Genomic DNA, 18,154 nt, shown 5'->3' on the forward strand with positions numbered 1-18,154 from the left:
CAGCTGCTGCTGCTGCTGAGAATGAATGAGGGTAATAAGAAGGTTAAAAGTTAACAGTACAAGTCCTTGGTCTGATTATGTTTCTTTATGAAAATGTTTTGCTGTGAAAATGTTCATATTCAGAAATATCAGGGAAATGTTGGGTTTAAACTTTCGTTATTGACCTTGGAAATAGTAAGTCGACAAGAATTCTAAGCACAAAGTCGACTTACTGGAGATGCTTGGCCACATTGACAAAATACTCACTGACCAACATTGAAATAAAAAGACCTGTAGTGATAAACCACACATGCAGCAGCCCTGACTGCAGCTTCTCAAAACTGTATTGTATATTGGTTACAAAGAGTAGGTCAGATGGACATGGTTATTTTTAAATGATAGTGTTGAGAGTTTTTATTTATTTATTTATTTATTGTGGACTCTCAATCGAACAGATATTACATAGAAATAAAATAGTCATAGGACTGCTATGAAACCGGTCAACTCAGGGCAACAAAAAATTTTATCTTCGGTGCGTTGGTACTATGGACAAGCAAGAAAGGAAGGCAGAGGAGATACCCACACACCATTGCAACTGGGCTGGACAGCAACAAAAAAAGGTTCACAGGCCGAGATCAATGCAATGCTTGGGTGCTAGAAGGGTGCCTAAAGTTCAGAAATGATAAAAAAAAAAAAAAAGTTTTTAAAAAAGTGAGTAAAAATAGCAGCAAACATTGTAATCCTGTAGCACTTTCATCTGATGAAAGTCAAGGAATGAAACATTTGCAGTCTTTTGCTCTTTGAGCACCTTTCTTTTTGTGCGTGGATGTTCTAAATAAATTGACATTTTTTTCCATTGCCTGTGAACCTTTTTTGTGTCTGTCCTGCCCAGTTGCAATGGTGTGCTTTTATCTCCTTTGCCAGCCAATATGGTATACCATTAAATGACAAGGCATGCAAATAAGAAAACTTAATTAAAACAGAGGGGAAAAAAACAGATGTTACAGTAATCTTGAAGATCACACTGGCTACTACATTTTCTAATCTTATATACACAATCACATAATTAGAAAGACGACTCACTGAGAGCACACAGACCATATGCATACTCTCACACACGAATACGGACCTTAAATGAGCACGTGTGCTTTATATCTCGTAGAATCCAGCCAATTATCCCACATTTTATCAGGATATGTCCTCCATCTTTGACAGTTCCTTCATCTTCTCCTTCTTTCCTTTACCTCTGTGTCTGCCCTCATCTCTCCTCCTGCCCAGCAAATGCTATAGAACAACACTTATTAGGAAGACCGGAGCGTTTTGGAGCCCAAGGCCTTTGTGTGTGTGTGTGTTAGTGTGAAAGAAAGCGCATGCATGCATCAACGTGTGTGACTGTGTGCTTTGTACAGAACGAGGACATGAATGATGACACGTGCTGCATGATGAACGTGACAATCTGGGTGTGACTGCACTGCTCTGTGTGTGTGTGTGTGTGTGTGTGTGTGTGTGTGTGTGTGTGTGTGTGTGTGTGTGTGTGAGCGCGAGCCCGAGCCCGCCTTCAGTCTGACACTTTCTGGCTCTCAAAGTGACAAAAAACGCTCTTGCCTCGATACTTCATTTAACAGTTGCCATTTCAACTCCCACACAGCTATTACATTGACAGCACACGCACACGCGCACACACACACATACACACACACACACACACACACACACACACACACACACAGCCATGCAAAAAGCTGTTAGCAGCAGTGTTAAAGAGTGATGGCCGCTCAATAGATGCAGTGTTGAGATCTGATAAAGGACCATTTATTGTTCCCTTGAAGTGAATATTGAGCTCTGTGAAGCACCTTTGCCTTCGTTGCAAAGTTTGGGCTGTTTGTTTGAGCCTCTTCTTTTAGCAGATATTGTGTTTGTGAATCGCAATAAAAAGTCATGTCAATAAAAACAACAATGTCAGCAACAACAACAAGAGTGCAAAAGGTGCATGAAAGAAACAAGCAACAAAAGAAACAAAAAATATTGGAAGTTTAGCCTGTTGACTATAAAGAGTAGCACACTCTGTTAGATTTAGATGTCTTTTCCTCCAGGCATCAGATGGTTTCAGTTCAGGAGGATGTTCTAATAAACACAAAAACCTCACTCCTTCAGATTTATTTTTACAGCCGACAAAATGTTGTCTGCTGCTTTCGTCTGTGGTTACCGCCTGTTTTTTCCAAACACTTCACTCATACATGATTTTTTCTGATACATTGCTTTTTATTATATTATATATTCAAGTATAAAGGCACTGACCTTTGCTTCCTTTGCTTGTGGCTTTTTAGAAGGTTTGCAATGCACAGTTACATGTAGCATTGATGTTGGTTTGGTGCACGTTTGGTGAATCACACTCAGTCACAGCATTGGCCACATACCTGAAACATGAACACAAATATTATGTCTTGTTGTGTTGTAGGCAGGAGTGTAAGAAGCTACGTGAGGAGCTGAGAGAGGACCACGAGGAGGACAAGGCCTCAGCGCTGAATCAGCTGGCACAAACCAAGGAGCAGGAAATGAGCAACGCCAGAGAGAGCTGGCAGAGGAAAGTGGAGGACCTGCTGGAACAGGTACAAGTACTACCAATGGTTTCTGTAGGCATATGTGTGGAGCAGCCTCCTGCCTGGCCTTTCTCTGGAATTAAATTACACCCTGATGAAGTGTTTTTGGTGTTGTATGCACTTAATAGTCAGAGGTTTTACAAAAATCTGAAAGTAAAATGAGATAAAATGAGCAAAATCAAAACTTAAAATCCAAAATGAAGATGCAAAGGGGGGTGATCACTAGTCCTGGTTTAGAGGATAAGCAGTGGTGGATGAAGTACTGAGATCTTTTACTCCAATAAAAGTAGCAATGCCACAGTGTAAAAATACTCACAGGCTAATTCATAAAGAACAAATTGCGGCTGCTGATAGCAACATGAATTGCACATCATTTACAACCACTATCTGCCCCGCATCAAGGTATGATTGACAAAAGATATTGGCTAATGGTGTTACAGCAGAAATGGGCAGAGAGTTTTGCTGTGCTGATCAAATATAAACCAACACTCTGTCACTGCATTGTCTATTTCTTGCCTAAAATGTCTTGAGAAACATATTTTAGTGCACTGTTTGGCTGTGATATGAGAGTTTGTGGATAAGAAGCGAACACCATACTGTTTCCTGTGCCTAAAACCATTCAACAAGGTAGTGCTGATAATAATGACCCAAGATTCTGTCACTGTGTTGCCTATTTCTCAACTCAGATGTTTTCAAAAGTGTTTACTGTTTACCTGTTATTCAAGTCATTCAGGTCTTCTGCAGACCTTGGTTGACACGAGTGGTTATTTGAGTTACTGTTGCCTTTCTATCATCTTGAACCAGTCTGGCCATTCTCCTCTGACCTCTGGCATCAACAAGGCACAGAACTGCCGCTCACTGGATATTTTCTCTTTTTGGGACCATCCTCTGTAAACCCTAGAGATGAGAGTGTGTGAAAATCCCAGTACATCAGCCTGTCTGGCACCAACAACCATGCCACGTTCAAGGTCACTTAAATCACCTTTCTGCCCCATTCTGATGCTCAATTTGACCTTCAGCAAGTCGTCTGGACCATGTCTACATGCCTAAATCCATTGAGTAGTAGCCATGTGATTGGCTGATCAGGTGTACCTAATAAAGTGGCTGGTGAGTGTATACTACCTATAAAAATACATCACAGTGGAGTAGAAACATAAAGTAGCATAAAATAGAAACAAGCACCGTAAAATTGTACTTTAGTGCAGTAGTTAAGAAAATGTACTTTCCATCACTGTAGAGAAGTAGAGGTACCCTCATTTCCTGGTAAAAGATAGTTTTAATCTTCACGTTACAAATACCAGATGCCTGCAGCTTGTAGCTGAATTTCTGTAATTATACCAGTAGTAAGAAAATCAATACAGAGAGAGAATGAGAAAGGCAGTAAGAGCAACTGTATCCCTTCAAAGCTCATCTTGCCCCCTGTATAAGACCTCCTGTCTGTGCCAGACTGACTTATTTCTCCCTCGCACTGGTGGACAAACTCACTCACATGCTCGTTATTTGATGCTGCAGTGAATGCACCGCAGCGGGCAGCTGCTGCTAATGACTGTCCGGTAATATTAATGTAGCGTGCCTAAGCTCTCCTGTGGTCATCGTACACACAGACACAGTGTCAGTGGCTTTATTAATGCTCCTTTTTGCATGCCGTGCGCATCAGCCGCCAGTTGCCGTCATGCTGTCCATCAGCTCTCATCCAGTGATTAATGTGTCCGCTTCACGCAGCGCAATCAGCGGAACCATATTTATTTACTCTGATGTCAAATCAGAGCAGCGGTCCACCTCTTAATAGATACACACTGACAGAGAAGAAGCTGTTTGGAAGTGAAGTGAAGGAACAGACTGTTTTCTTACTGTTTGTATTTTAACAGATTGTGATGTCTGCGCCAGTGATGCGTGGGCAGATAGAACTTTTACAGAATATGTTTTGACTTTTGCTCACACTCAAGATGCTCCACAGTGTGTTTGTTCAAAAAGTACAGTTGCAAATGTGTGTATCAGCAGTGGGAGTAGGGCTCCAATGTGTGCGCAGTTAGCAATACTTGAAATCAGCACTTCTAGCTAGGATTTTAAAAGGAAGGAGGGTATGTCACAATACCTGCATATGAGTCAGAGGTTAGTTAAAGCCACACTAATGAAGAGTGATGTCAAAGGTGTTGCTCATACTTGACGTTATCACGACTCTTTAATTCCCCTTGGCTCTAGAGCATTCAGCATCTTTCAGCTCATTGTTTTGGTTTTCCAGCCCTCAACTTTACCGTTTTTGGTTATTTTTCACTGCTCTAAACCGTGCTGTTTCCAGTAGCAGCATGTTTTTTAAATTTCCACATGCAATCATATACAAACATTACACATCGACCTGTCTTATTCGGGATCTGTTCATAGAGGCAGCACAGACACAGGCACCCAACCTCATTCTTACTTAAATGCCATCACCCATAGGTCTTCATGTGCCTGTTGGGAGACTCTGGACAATAAATAAGATAAGGTCAGGGGGTATTCCTAATTAGTTTGTCACTGTACCCTCACTATACATGCACTTATACACAATTACAGTCTGTTCTGTGCTCATGTCTCTTAAGCTGTGTTCACACTACAAACGACACAGTAAGAGGCTACAAGTCGTTTTCACATGACGCGCTACAAATCAAAGTTGAGCTGGCCTCAACTTATTTCAGTGCTCCAATGATGCCATAAAGTGTCAACCAGTCATATATTTTTGTTTCTAGGCGTGGTACTTTGTTATTTAGTTAAGTTAGATGGCACTGTGTTAGCTTTAGGTACACACAGGGATGAAGTGGGGCTGTTCAGACGGTGATGAAAAGCACTGATCTTTTTTTTTTTTTTTTTTTTACCAAATGTAACCGGTGGACTCTAGTGTTGTCTGCATTGTGTTGATATAAAGAGGCCCAGACTGTGGATATCTTTGGAGGCAATCTCCATTTATTCCTTACAACTCTGATAGCAAGCGGTGAAAACAAATTTCTCCGTCAAATTCAACCATATAAACTCAAGCCCCTCTCCCATGGAGCACAACAGCAAAGGGTGCCATGTTACATTCAATTCAGCACAGTAAACACAGAAAACATAACTGACAACAAGAGATAAAAAAAAAATCCTTCATCAATTACAACCATATCAACCCTACACAAATTATGTGACATAAAATGAACTTAAAAACATAGCTAAAAAGCTAAAACATGGAAATTACCACAAGAGCAATGTTGCTTACCTCTCCCTACAACAGCAAAAGGGGAGAGGTAAGACGGGAGACACTTCTCCATAGGTGAGGTACCCTCAAAGGTGCACGTAGGGGTACAGAAACTGTCTTTATATTTCTCTGTAACACTGTAATCATCTTCTTTGCAATCATTACCAACACTGAGCAAATATGTGTTTTCTGTATCTCTATCCACTGGAGTCGCTCCCAGTGTAAGGCAGCTGTTTTAAGCAGAAGAGCTCCGACAAACAATGTAATATACCTTCACCAAGTGACAGACATTTAACAATGAGCTGGCAAACATATAGAAGCATTTAGCAGTGTAAGAGCGTGATATTTCCCTCAGGAGCTGATTGAATATTTATTTATTATAATTAATGAATGCTAATGTTGCATATCTGCAGGATGTGTGAATAGGCACCCGGTTTATTAGCATGTTCACTATATCAGCTTTATAATGCATTATGCTTACAGTGTGTTGTGCTGCCTCCAGGTAGAAAACAAACAATTAACACAGGTTTAAGACATTTACTGAAAGAACCTATAGTTGTCCACATCAATTTTGCCCCTACATTAAGCCCTTACCCCTCCATTTTGTGCAATCACACCCACACAGAGTTTAAAGCCTGCGACTCTGCATCAGTCCATTCGAACTGAAGAAGCTTCTTGGTTAAGAGGTGAAACATCTTCAAGAAAGTCAAGCAAGGTCCAGTTGCCTACGATATAGCACTTAAGATTACCATGACCTGGAAGACTTAAAAATCTTCATCAATGATTGCCATAGTCGTGTCTGTTTGCGTTAACACCATGAAAGGCTACTGATGACGAATCGGGGTCTTCAAGAGTTGTCCAATTTCATAGGAGAAGATTTGAATCGCTACCCCATTACTCTGTTCTGAGGGTCAAAGGGTCACTCAGAAATGAGGGGTAGGGGCAAAAATAAGAAATGGGATTGGGCCTAGGATGGTTACCCCTTTCACATGATTCTCAGGTGTCTCAGTAATAGTCATCACCCTCCACACCTAAAACATTTCACAGATCAGTAACTCAGTTGTATCAGCAGGTAAACAGCGTCTCAGAATACAGCATATATAAGCATATGTTTGTGTTAATGAAGCTTTCCAACCTTGTGACACAGTGCATGACTCATGTCTTAGTCATAATATAATTTCCAAATTTAGGACACAGTTACCGAGGCTGAGCTGCAGCTGCTGCTCTTTTTGGTTCACTGAGAATCTGTCTTTGTTGTGCGTAGTAATCCCACTCATCATGATCTGCAAGCTGATCCCACAGGTGATGAAGTTATTTATTCCAACTAAGTTTCAAAGTGTAAAATATGAATTATTTAGGGTCCAGCTGGTCTCACCTGTCAGTTTGCTCCAAAGGAACTTCAACAGTTGGTAAAGCAGACAAAGTTGTCTGTAACTTTGCATCCTGCCGACGAGAGTTGCTGTTTGTAGACATGAGAGGACAAGTGGGCTCTACGCACAGCAGCTGGCTGACCTTTTAGTAGCACAGCAAAGCTCGTCCAAATAATAGATGCAATCCTTAATATTCTTAAGTTTTCTATTCAGCTTCTTTATCAAATTAGCTTCATTGGCATGACCACAATTAAATAAAGCATTGCCAAAGCAGGTTGTACAAGGTTGTACTGCATTATTATCTCTACATTTGCCCAAAGACTCATTATCTTAAGTTGTCTAGACAGACTAATTTGGTGAATCATGCTGCTTTCTCCCCACAATGATTCCAGTGCTACATCCATTGCCCTGCACCATTAGCCAGACTTTATTATTAACTGCAGTAAACTGCAAACTATTTATTTACAAAAGTAAGAAACTTTATTGCTCCAGGCTTTAAAGAATTACAGACATTTAATATTGCAACCTTTGTTTAAGCCTAATTGCCTGATTGCCACCCCCTCTTTGCCCTTCTCTGTTATTCTGCTACAAAAAGATGCTGTTCTCTAAAGATGTCCTTATATGTCCTTTTAGTTTATGTATGCAAAGGTGTGGAAGCAGCAGCTCGCTCAACTGCCCTCCCTAACATTTATTATTTCGTCCGCTCCTCTCCAGATCTCCCTGTTGAAGCAGAGTCTGGAGATGCAGCTGTCCCAGTCGCAGTCGTCGCTGCAGCAGCTGCAGCACCAGTTCAGCCAGGAGAGGGAGCACCTGAGGATGCAGCTGGACGAGCTGCAGACGGAGCACCAGAGGCGACAGCAGCGTCTGCAGGAGGTCCACTGCTGCTCCATGCAGGACATGGAGCATGCCAGGCAGAGGGACCTGAAGGTAGGTGGTGGCCAACATGCACATGTACACATGTGTACATTTATCCACAGTTTAATCCAAAGACTTTCAAAATGACACCATACCCTGTAGAGTTTTCATGTAAAGACATTTTGAATATTTTGAAAGCTGCATCCATGGTTGCTAGCTAGCAGTCCTCTTCTTCCTAGTCTTTTACATGGCTGGTTTCTTGGTGTGTTACTGCCACCAGCTGTCAATCACTGTAACAGCATGAAACAGTCGACATAAATACTTATTTCATGCTTATGAGTGCACCCATGCATGTCTTAGTAGAGCATGAGATACAAACCCACTCCACAGCACCACCAGTGCTCAGAAATAGAGCCCAAATCAAACTGGATTAAGCCGAGACTGATCATGATATTTATGAATCTAAAAAATTTAAAATCCAGCATTTTATTGCTCAATATATTGGCTGGCATACAAATGCAATAAGGTAATATTAATCAGCCTCACCTATTGTGTTGCTCCTGTCAATAAGTCAAGCTCCTATTTGCCAATATTTCTGGTAGTGTCCAGTAAAAGTTCAGTCAGAAATCACTATATGTGATACAGCCAAACAGAAATACTGCAGGCGAGACTGAGCATTTAGATCCAAAGTCAGCACCATGGACAGCGACTGCATGCTTACCTCAAACTCTAAATCAGCACAGTGAGCTGATGTATAACAACAGCAACATTTATCCTGGATTATGAAAGAGGACCTATTATTCTCATTTTCAGGCTCATACTTGTATTTTGGGTTTTTACTAGAACATGTTTACATGCTTTGATGGTCAAACAGCGCTGTATCTTCCTCATACTGTGTGCTGGAACACCTGTGTGCACCCTCTGTCTGAAACACTCTGCTTTAGCACCTGTTTCTTTCAGCCCCTCTCCCAAAAAAGCCCAGTCTGCTCTGATTAGTCAGTGTTTCCAGGTTTGGTATCTGCACTCTTGACGTCTCTGCAACATCACTGACGCTGGGGGAACTAATGTGACGTAGTATAGCTTCACTCTCTACTGTGAAAAATCACCAATAAAAGCTTCTAAACATGACATGTTCCATCAGGACCATGATCCAAAATCTGGAAGAAATTAACAACATCAGCAACCAAGATTACATGTTTCCCTGATATTAGCATGTAGCTACAAGTAGCAGTGTAGGCAATGTAATGTAAACAGTTGCAGTAATGTGCCTGGAGCAGATGACCATATAAAGAAATCCAATCCCAGGGTGTCCACAGGTCCTTGAGAAGTCTAAAGATGTCATTTATTTATTTATTTATTTATTTATATAACCAGGAAGTTCCATTGAGATTGAAATCTCTTTTACAAGAGAGACCTAGCCACTGTAGCAGCCAATAGAAACACATTTAAATGCAACAAATACAACATTTAATACAAAAATCCACAATAAAACAACAACTATTCAAACATAGTGGCCTCTCAAGAAAAAGACACATGTGTCTGTCACAACCATCTGTAAATTAAGTTTTCTCAGGCCTTAAAAACTCTTAAATTGTGTTAAATTCTGATTAAGTGGGTCTTAAATATTTTGGGTCACATTACCATGAAAATGTCTCCAGCCTGATGTGTATTTCCATTGCAGATTTGGTCTTAAATTTCATATAAGGTGCTATTAAAAACGTCTTAAAAAGTCTTAAATTTAACTTGGTTGTATCTGTAGACACCCTGATTCCTTGCTCACATTAGTATGTAGCCAATGTAGTAAAAAACATTGCAAACAAAGTGTTCAGAATGGTCTGAAGCCTGAGGTTTTTGCTCACAGGGATTTGTTTACGTGCATTTACTTCATTATTTGAAACTTTGGCTTTGTAACATTACAGAAATAAGGAAAAGCACAACAGGTCCCCCTTTAAAAAGCCTCCCTTAGTCCCTCAGTGTGGATTATTTACCTCAATATATCACTCTCACATTAATTTAGATGTAGTATAATGGCTGTAGAAATGTAAGACTGTAAAGTAAAACCAGAAAACCTGCACTTTCAGCACCCTGAATTCCCAAACCACGAAGTTCCTAAGTTTGTTCAAAAATGCGCTCTTCAAAACTAAATGATTATCCTGTAATTACATGCAAACAATGTATGCTTGATCTCTGAGCTGCAGCATTTATGTCATCTCCCAGTGCCAGTTAGAGAAGCTCCCCAGGAGAAGCCATCCATGACATTTTTATCCAATAGAGCCTTGTCAGAGTCAAGGTTAGACTGTCAGTGAGTCATCACCATCATTACTCACACTCACTGACAGCAGACAGCTTATATATCAAGTAGCTATGCTGACAGCTCTGTGTTTCCCCTTTATAATGTCAAAATATGCATGCACAAACCAACATACACACTCCTCAAGGTGCCAAGAAAATGTTCTTCAACGCTAATCCTTCCATTTCACAGTCAAGGTCGATTTGGATCAGCTATACATCACAATCCCAAATCCCTTTTTCGACTTGGACGCTGTAATTGTATTAATGCTTTAGGCAGAATGGAGGTCAGGAAGCGGTGTCCTTATGATGTGTTTTTGGCAACTCCTCGGGTACAAATGTGTACGAGGACGAGTGTGTGTGTGTGTGCCTGTGTGGAGAAAGAATATCACCTCTGAGTCACATAGCACTTATGAAATCGGCAGTCTTCATTATTTTCCTGTAAACCAAACTGACTGCTGTGACAAACATTCTCCTCCCTGTTATCTCTTTCTCCTCCTCCTCCACTTGTTTCATCTTCTGATGCAAACACACACACACCAGCCGCTGCACACTCCCTCAGTATAACCACACGATTGACCACCCGTTTTCTGTCAAACACTCTTCTTTCTCCCGCCACAGTCTTAGTTAATAAGCAGGGGAATAAAGTGTTAAAAGCTTTACGGAGGGCTTTTATGGTGCTGGGGTGTTTATATTTCTGTCAGCAGTGCAGGGAAAGAAAACTCAATTATCCAGAGTGGAGGCATTAGAGGGATGATTTGTGTGTGTGTGTGTGTGTGTGTGTGTGTGTGTGTGTGTTTTATGTGTGTTCGGGTGGATGGGAGGTACGCGCAGATTGTCTGGCGTTATCTGTTCGCACACAGCCACATCCAGGGAGTAATAAAGTTGTTACAAATCCCCGCTACACAAACACACTCACATAACCTAATTTAGCTCCCCAACATCCCGCTACCGAAAAGCTACAAATAGAAGCAGCAAGTGTGCACGGAGCAATTGACAGCTTATTGATTTGCATCTTTTGTCTTACTTATCATATCTCTCAGGCTCTTGCTCACTTTCTCTTGCCTGCATGCAGACGGTGACGTGTTGTACCTGCTCTGCTCAGGGCATGTGGATATTAATATGAAGTAATGTACAAAATGTAAAAAATATCCAAGTAAACCACATAAAAAGTCATCTTTGTAGCCATGCTAGCAGCAGGGTTGCAGTGTCAGCCCATCCACAGACTGAAATATTGGATGGATGGAGTTTGTTCAGACATTCATGGTCCCCAGGGGATGAATCCTATCGACTCTGGTGATCCTCTATCAGTCTACAGCACAGACACACTAGAGTTAACTTGTTATTCCTCTTCACAAAAAGCAGCATCTGCAAACATGTTTAATTTAATGTCTAGATAATTACATTTGCAAGACGAACGTAAAGTATATTGTAAATACTTTCTGTGCTACCACCCAGAGATGAACATTAACGGAGAGGAGCAGCCATCAGCAGTAACATTACCAAACAAGACCGGCTGACCAACACATGCTGCTGCATTAAACATTAAAACAACACTGGGATTAAGGAAATAACTGTACACTCAGTGGGTCTTATTCACGAAACGTTAGTAGAACAAATTTGTATGTAAACTGTTAGCAGGAGAAAATTTACATGTATTTTGACATTCATTGATATGTTAGTAGCTCCAGTCTTTGCGTAGGTACTAACAAAATCTACACCTGCTTCTGACTGCTCGTAGTGCTTGTGTAAATAAGATACTGCACAAAAATTTTGCTCTGCTCTGTTGTGTTCACAATACGCAGATGACTTTGAAACATGTACGTTAAACTTGACAAGAGATTAGAAATCAAACACATTTAGTTAAATTAGTTAGCATTTAGCACATTTAAGCTTCAGATCATGGTTCTTAAAATGTGAATGGGTTATTTAAATCAGCTCAATACAAAACTGGAAGATGCTGTTCTCTAAATAAATAACATAAACCAGCGCGCTCCTGCTCTCCTCCTCTGCCCTCTTTACGCAGCACAGTCCCAAACTGCATGTCATTTCTGTTTAATTGTTACAGACGCGACGTGGGAGACGTAAACATTATTTCAGATTGAGTTTTGGTTTAAAAAGACTGGTGGATGTGGGAAAGCAATTCGGCGTTTGTCTCTGCTCACAATGGGCAGCTAGTGAACTTGAATTTGGCAGAAAGTTGGACAGAGATGGTGTAGTTTTATGCCAGACTATCTTACTTGTTGCCTACATTAGATTGCCTGTATTAAGATATGTTAATAGTGGTTTAGTTTCACAGCAGAGACAAATATTGCGGAGGCTTAGGGCATACACTATCGTTACCTGCCTGTTCATGACAGCAGGTGAGGGAGACGTGATGCTGCTCTGCAGGGCACTTTATTTGCGTGCAGCTGCCACAAGGAACGGTGAAGAGGGAGGGGCAGGACTTCAACTCAGTGGGCTCTAGTTTCCCGGCGCAGCGCAGGGTGGCGCAGGGTGACGAACCCTGTGCAGAGCTAGTTTCGAGCAGCGCAACCCGAGGCATGCTCAGTTTGGTAGTTTGGCAGACCGAGGTGCGCTGAGATGGGTGTGGCGGCGCAGTAGGCGGAGCGCAGCCCGGTGTAGTGGAAGTTTGGCTGACCGGCGGACAGTGCGCACACGTCACCAAAACCTCACAGGCAGGTTTCCAGCAATAAATACCCACAAAACCACTATTCAATGCAACTATCTGCAATCAGCACATAAATGTATCTCTATATCGACTGTCCCGTCACATCTGATGTCAGATCAAAGGGGACTGGCACCTTTTGGTACGCGTAATGGAAACCCGTGGAGTAGAGGGTGACACGGGAGTGGATTTTCAGTCCCGTCCCATCCCACTCCCACAAAAATAATCCAATCCCGTCCCAATCCCATGAAAAAGGAAAAAAAAAATCCTGTCCCGTCCCAATCCCACAAGAATGACTCCCGTCCCATCCCGCTCCTGTGTTGTGTTTCAGTTACAGTAAAAAAAAAAAAATATATATCTATAGTACATGGATCACACAATGCCTGCCTTAGTTGAATATAAACCCAAATATGACATCTAATGTTGTGTTTTGATGTTTATTGCCTAATTATTTTAACATTCACTCCACCTTGAAGCTGTTCAGAATGACAAACACATTTGATTTCTGATGTGGTCACACAAGTATTGCAGTAGAAGTAGTGTTTGGTTCCTCTGACTGATATGGTTATATATGGCATCATTAAATTATTAATACTGAAGCATCAGTGTTAGAGCAGCATGCTACTGTTGTAGCAGGTGTGCAGTTAATTTGGTCGTATTCACTCTTTTATTCATATTCACTCGGCACACCGGCTCGTCCAAATTACTGGGCTGCCCTCTGTCATTTGGTTTAAATCCAAAACACTCCCACACAGGGGCCGTGGCATTTGGTTAAGGAACAAGTTCCATGTCTTTCTCTTACGCTCAACTCTCTGTTTTCTTCTCCGCCTCGTCTCCCCCTCATGAATATCGCACTGTGTGTGTGTGTGTGTGTGTAGCCCATAGCCCTGCCTCCCCCACAGAGACAAAGACACTCGATGACAAGAGCTTTCCCTCCGTTCATTACGCTAATGAACCAACTCACCTGACTGCCAGACGATGTATAGCAGTGAACACTCTTGTCGTTTCTGTCGAAACTGATTCCCATCCTGTGGGAATCCCACAGGAATCACATGACCTGTGGGATTCCCGAAAAAATGTCAGCCTCTACCGTGGAGGTCTGCTCGCAGTTCTGTATATTTGGACACTGCGAGGTTGGACCTCCCGGACCAAAGTTTGGCCGTCTGACACTGCTGCTCTCTTCTGCCATGGTAAATTGAGTGAACTCTCATTACGCCTTCGCGTGGCGCATTTAAGGGCGAGGAGAGGGGCTCATTTGATTGGTGTGATGTGAATCAGCTGTGTCAAACCCACTACACGCCTTCTCTCCTCCCTCTTTCTGACTTGCACATGTAGGAGGGACGGAGGTGGGAAAGAGGAGTAGCTGCCCCAGACACACGGTGTGCCAAACTGGCAAAATCCGCCTGGCCACACCCAGTTGGCGAAGTGCAGGTGCGCTGCGCCTCCGCCTCACCCGGTTGATGCCATGGGCCAAATTTAAAAACTAAAATATAAAATTATTAAAAAGAAATAGTCACAACACCATAAATAGAAGAACTAAAGTTAAATAAAGTTTAACTATATATAATAAATAAAGTTTTTCTTTCTGTTTCTTTGTTTGCTCCATACTCGCAGGTCAACAGGATGCACCTATCCATAGTAATAATCACCTCCTTATATGGTGGTCACTGGCTATTCATGGGCGGGATGTATGCTAATTGCTGACTTGCGGGAGCACTCTTGTCAATTTACGAATGATCACATCCACGTTTTCCGCAGTGTTCATGAATCTGGTGTAGGTTTTTAGTACCAAGGGTTTTTTATGTGCAAATCTACTCACAGACTTACTACCATTTTATTAATGAGACTCAGTGTGTTTCACCTAAAAACCTGCGCCCGGCCTGCTCAGGGTCTTGGCTGTCCCTGGAGTTTACAGTGCAGGAGAGAAGCTCCTCTGCACTGCTGGGGATGTTAAAACACCACAGTGGAGCACTGTGCCTTTCCCTGATGTTGTTATTCTGGCAGGACACTCTAAGGTGCTTTCATATTAATTAATTCATTAATTAATGCAGTTAACATTTTAAATTCAAAAGGCTGTGGACCATTTATTATTTAACAGTATGTGAATTACATACTGTTTCCTGCGAAATATTACAGTATGCAAACACTGGACACTACGCTGGCATTAATATCCCACAGTGGGTTAGCATGTGTCACCACAGATGGATACAATACCAGTGGCACTGCTTCGTTTAAAAGCTACAATATGGAGCCATTTTGGCTTTTATGAAGTAAAATGGAAAAAGAGCCACTCTGTGTGCAAGTAAATTCATCTGTTTATTTAATTATGGGTCATTACAGATGGACTGGTCTTTGGGTTAACCACAGAGAACACAAACTAACTGCCAGAGTACAAGTTAAGTTATTTTACCAAACAAATTTAATAGGACTGTTTAAACCACTGGGACCTAGCCTTGAAAAATCTATACTCCTGCCCCAAAGGAACCAGCTCAAGGTGTTTATTTAAGGCGTGGTGGGTATCAGTGGCATTAATGGTTGCTTGGTGGCTGCTTTAATGGCTTTTCCCAAACTCTTCTTTTAAACTTCTATGAGAATATTATTTGCTCCTCCTCAGTAATTCTGCTGGTTACCATTATTAAATTTGTTGAACTGTTTTGTTTTTTGTTGACTTTCAGGTTACAGACCATGTAGTCTCTATATACAGACTCTACATTCAGTGAATGTAGAGTCTGTAAGCAAACCCTGGAGATCTTGCCTCCGGAAGAAAAGCGGAAGAGCCCTGGTTTCCGGTGCTAGGCTGTTTGTCGTCCGCGTGATATTGACCAATCACGTTTGAGCCAGCTGCAGTTGTTGCCAGGTTAAACAGTCTGTTAATTTGATGCAGACATTTATGGTTTCTAATTACTTCAGAGATCCCCAGTTTTTCATTAAGCACCAATTTTAATCAGTGTAGGAAATGTTACCCTGTTCAAAATGTAATAGATAATGTATCTACTTCAATTTCTTCATCAAAGTAATATAACTTTTTTTTTTTTTTTAAAGAAGTGTGTTTATTGACTTTTTAATATACCTCAAATTGTACATCAAAAACAACAACAAAAAACAAGTAAGATAGGAAATAGAACATTAATAGTAAGGCATCATCTTACTAACAACTGCTACGATAGGGCAGTACAGTGAGTACATTTCCAAGGTTCAAAATAAATAATCAGAAATGCTACCTATACATTCAAGAGATTAAGACAGGTAGACTTCTGCAGCCTTCTCCCCTTCTAAAAAAATGGCGTAAAACGTCCCCATATCTTATTAAAAGTAGAATATTTACCCTTAATTGTAAAGGTAAGTTTTTCAAGGGCAACAGTGTGACGGCCCAGTGAGCCAGGTTTCTAAACTTGGTCTCATAGTGGATTTCCAGAATCTGGCTGTGGTGTGTTTTGCTTGTAATAAGCAGTAGAGTGTCATTTTCTTATCTGCCTTGCTTAGTTTACAGTTTACGGGAAAAATTCCAAGGATACAAACTTTAGGGAATACAGACAACTTAACACCTATGACCTGTGAAAGGATTTCCAAAATCTCTATCCAGAATACCTGGATATTTGGGCAATCCCATAGGCAATGAAATAGTGTGCCCTTTATTCCATATTTATTACAATGTCAGGGGTATTGGGACATGGTTTGAGTTACATATATATTCTCATTATCCACTTATATTGCAGTAACTAAAAATGGGCATTTATGGATTGCGTTTGAGCTTCCAGGCAGATCGTCTGCCAGTCCTTGATGGAGATTTTGCAATTTAAGTCCTCACACCATGCAAGTCTCTTCATTTCTGAGGAGATCTGGGAGCCGTCCATGATGGTTTTATAGAATCGTGAAATCAGGCCCCTTTTTCAGTGGTGTTTTACAGGTATTTCTTCCATAGAGGATACTTACTTTTTGTCACTTTTCTAACAGATGTTTTAAACTAGGCAATAAAGCTGAAATATATCCAGAAATAGGCTCTGCCAAAAGAAGATAAACATCAGAACCACATAAACATCACATTTTTGTTGTGTGCATATCAGCATTTGGCAGTGTCTAAGCATGCAGATTCACAGAGCAGAAAGCATGGCTGAAGACAGTTAGTTTTGTTAAGCCTGTAATACATCTTGAAAGGCAATGAACCCAAATATATATGGGTTATATTATATAGGTTCTCCATTATTGTTTTTGATATCTGGGGCAATGTGTAATACTACACATGCTCAAAAGAAATGGGGGCAGCATTTCAATGGACAAATCCTGGGCCCATGCAATCTAAATTTACAGTCATTAGCTATTTGAAAAAAAAAAGAAAAGAAGAAGAAGCGCACTACTAACAGCAGGGCAAGAATACGCAGAATTTGACCTAACTGCTTAAACTCTGAGAGACAGTCAAAATAATACTGCTGTCTTATAATCTTCATGTGGCGTTGGACTTTAGTGTATGTTATAACTTGCCTTGTTAAGTCTCAGAAAAAACGTGGTAAAAAGAAAACATCAGCCACATCAAAATCGCATATCGACACCATTCGGATCATGTTGTTTGGTAACGTTTGTGATGTCATTAGTTGCATTAAAGATATGTCTCGTGAAATGGCCAACGTTAGATGTTACCTACCAGTCTGAAAGAAATGTTGTGAGTTCAGCATCAAACCTTATGTCTTACCTCGCCAAGAGCCGGTGGTGGAAAGTCATACCAATGTTTGCTCTTGTTTTGTTTGTTTGTGTGGAAGTCTGGTCTGTCTCTCTGTGGTTGGGGTGGTGAAAAGGTCAGTAGACTTTGTTTTTACTGTGCCACTAACTGGGGGCTATACTTTACTCTTTGTCCACTCATGTTGGACTGAGGTCAGATTGGATGCTACAGTGACTCACTGTCGCCTCCTGAGGTACAACAGAGCAGAACGTGCCAGGTCTAGCTGGTTAGCATGCTACTTTTAGTAGATATCACTGCATCACCATACATCAAAACTGTTACTTCTTCACAGCCTGCTGATAATGGTGGTTCCTTTTTTATTGTTTTAAACCAAATTTCTGGCCATATTTTACACATGTACCTTGAAAGCCCATAAAAATATTACTAACATGCCCAACTTTTCTGAAACCTTGCCAGTGTGCAGTCATTTCTCAAGGTCAGATACTCGAAAGGTTACACATACCTTAATCT

At 41.1% G+C, this 18,154-nt stretch overlaps 1 protein-coding gene across 2 annotated transcripts in view; it reads left to right on the forward strand.

The window, feature by feature from the left end:
- fam184ab (family with sequence similarity 184 member Ab) overlaps positions 1–18,154 on the forward strand; it is a 230,106-nt gene that overhangs the window by 153,275 nt on the left and 58,677 nt on the right. For both annotated transcript variants that reach the window (XM_049589644.1, XM_049589645.1), the window contains exons 13-14: positions 2,438–2,588; positions 7,872–8,084. In XM_049589644.1, coding sequence (XP_049445601.1) covers positions 2,438–2,588; positions 7,872–8,084 — 364 coding nt within the window. The remainder of the gene's footprint in view (positions 1–2,437; positions 2,589–7,871; positions 8,085–18,154) is intronic.

Source organism: Epinephelus fuscoguttatus, linkage group LG11 (assembly GCF_011397635.1).
Source record: "Epinephelus fuscoguttatus linkage group LG11, E.fuscoguttatus.final_Chr_v1".
NCBI lineage: Eukaryota > Metazoa > Chordata > Actinopteri > Perciformes > Serranidae > Epinephelus > Epinephelus fuscoguttatus.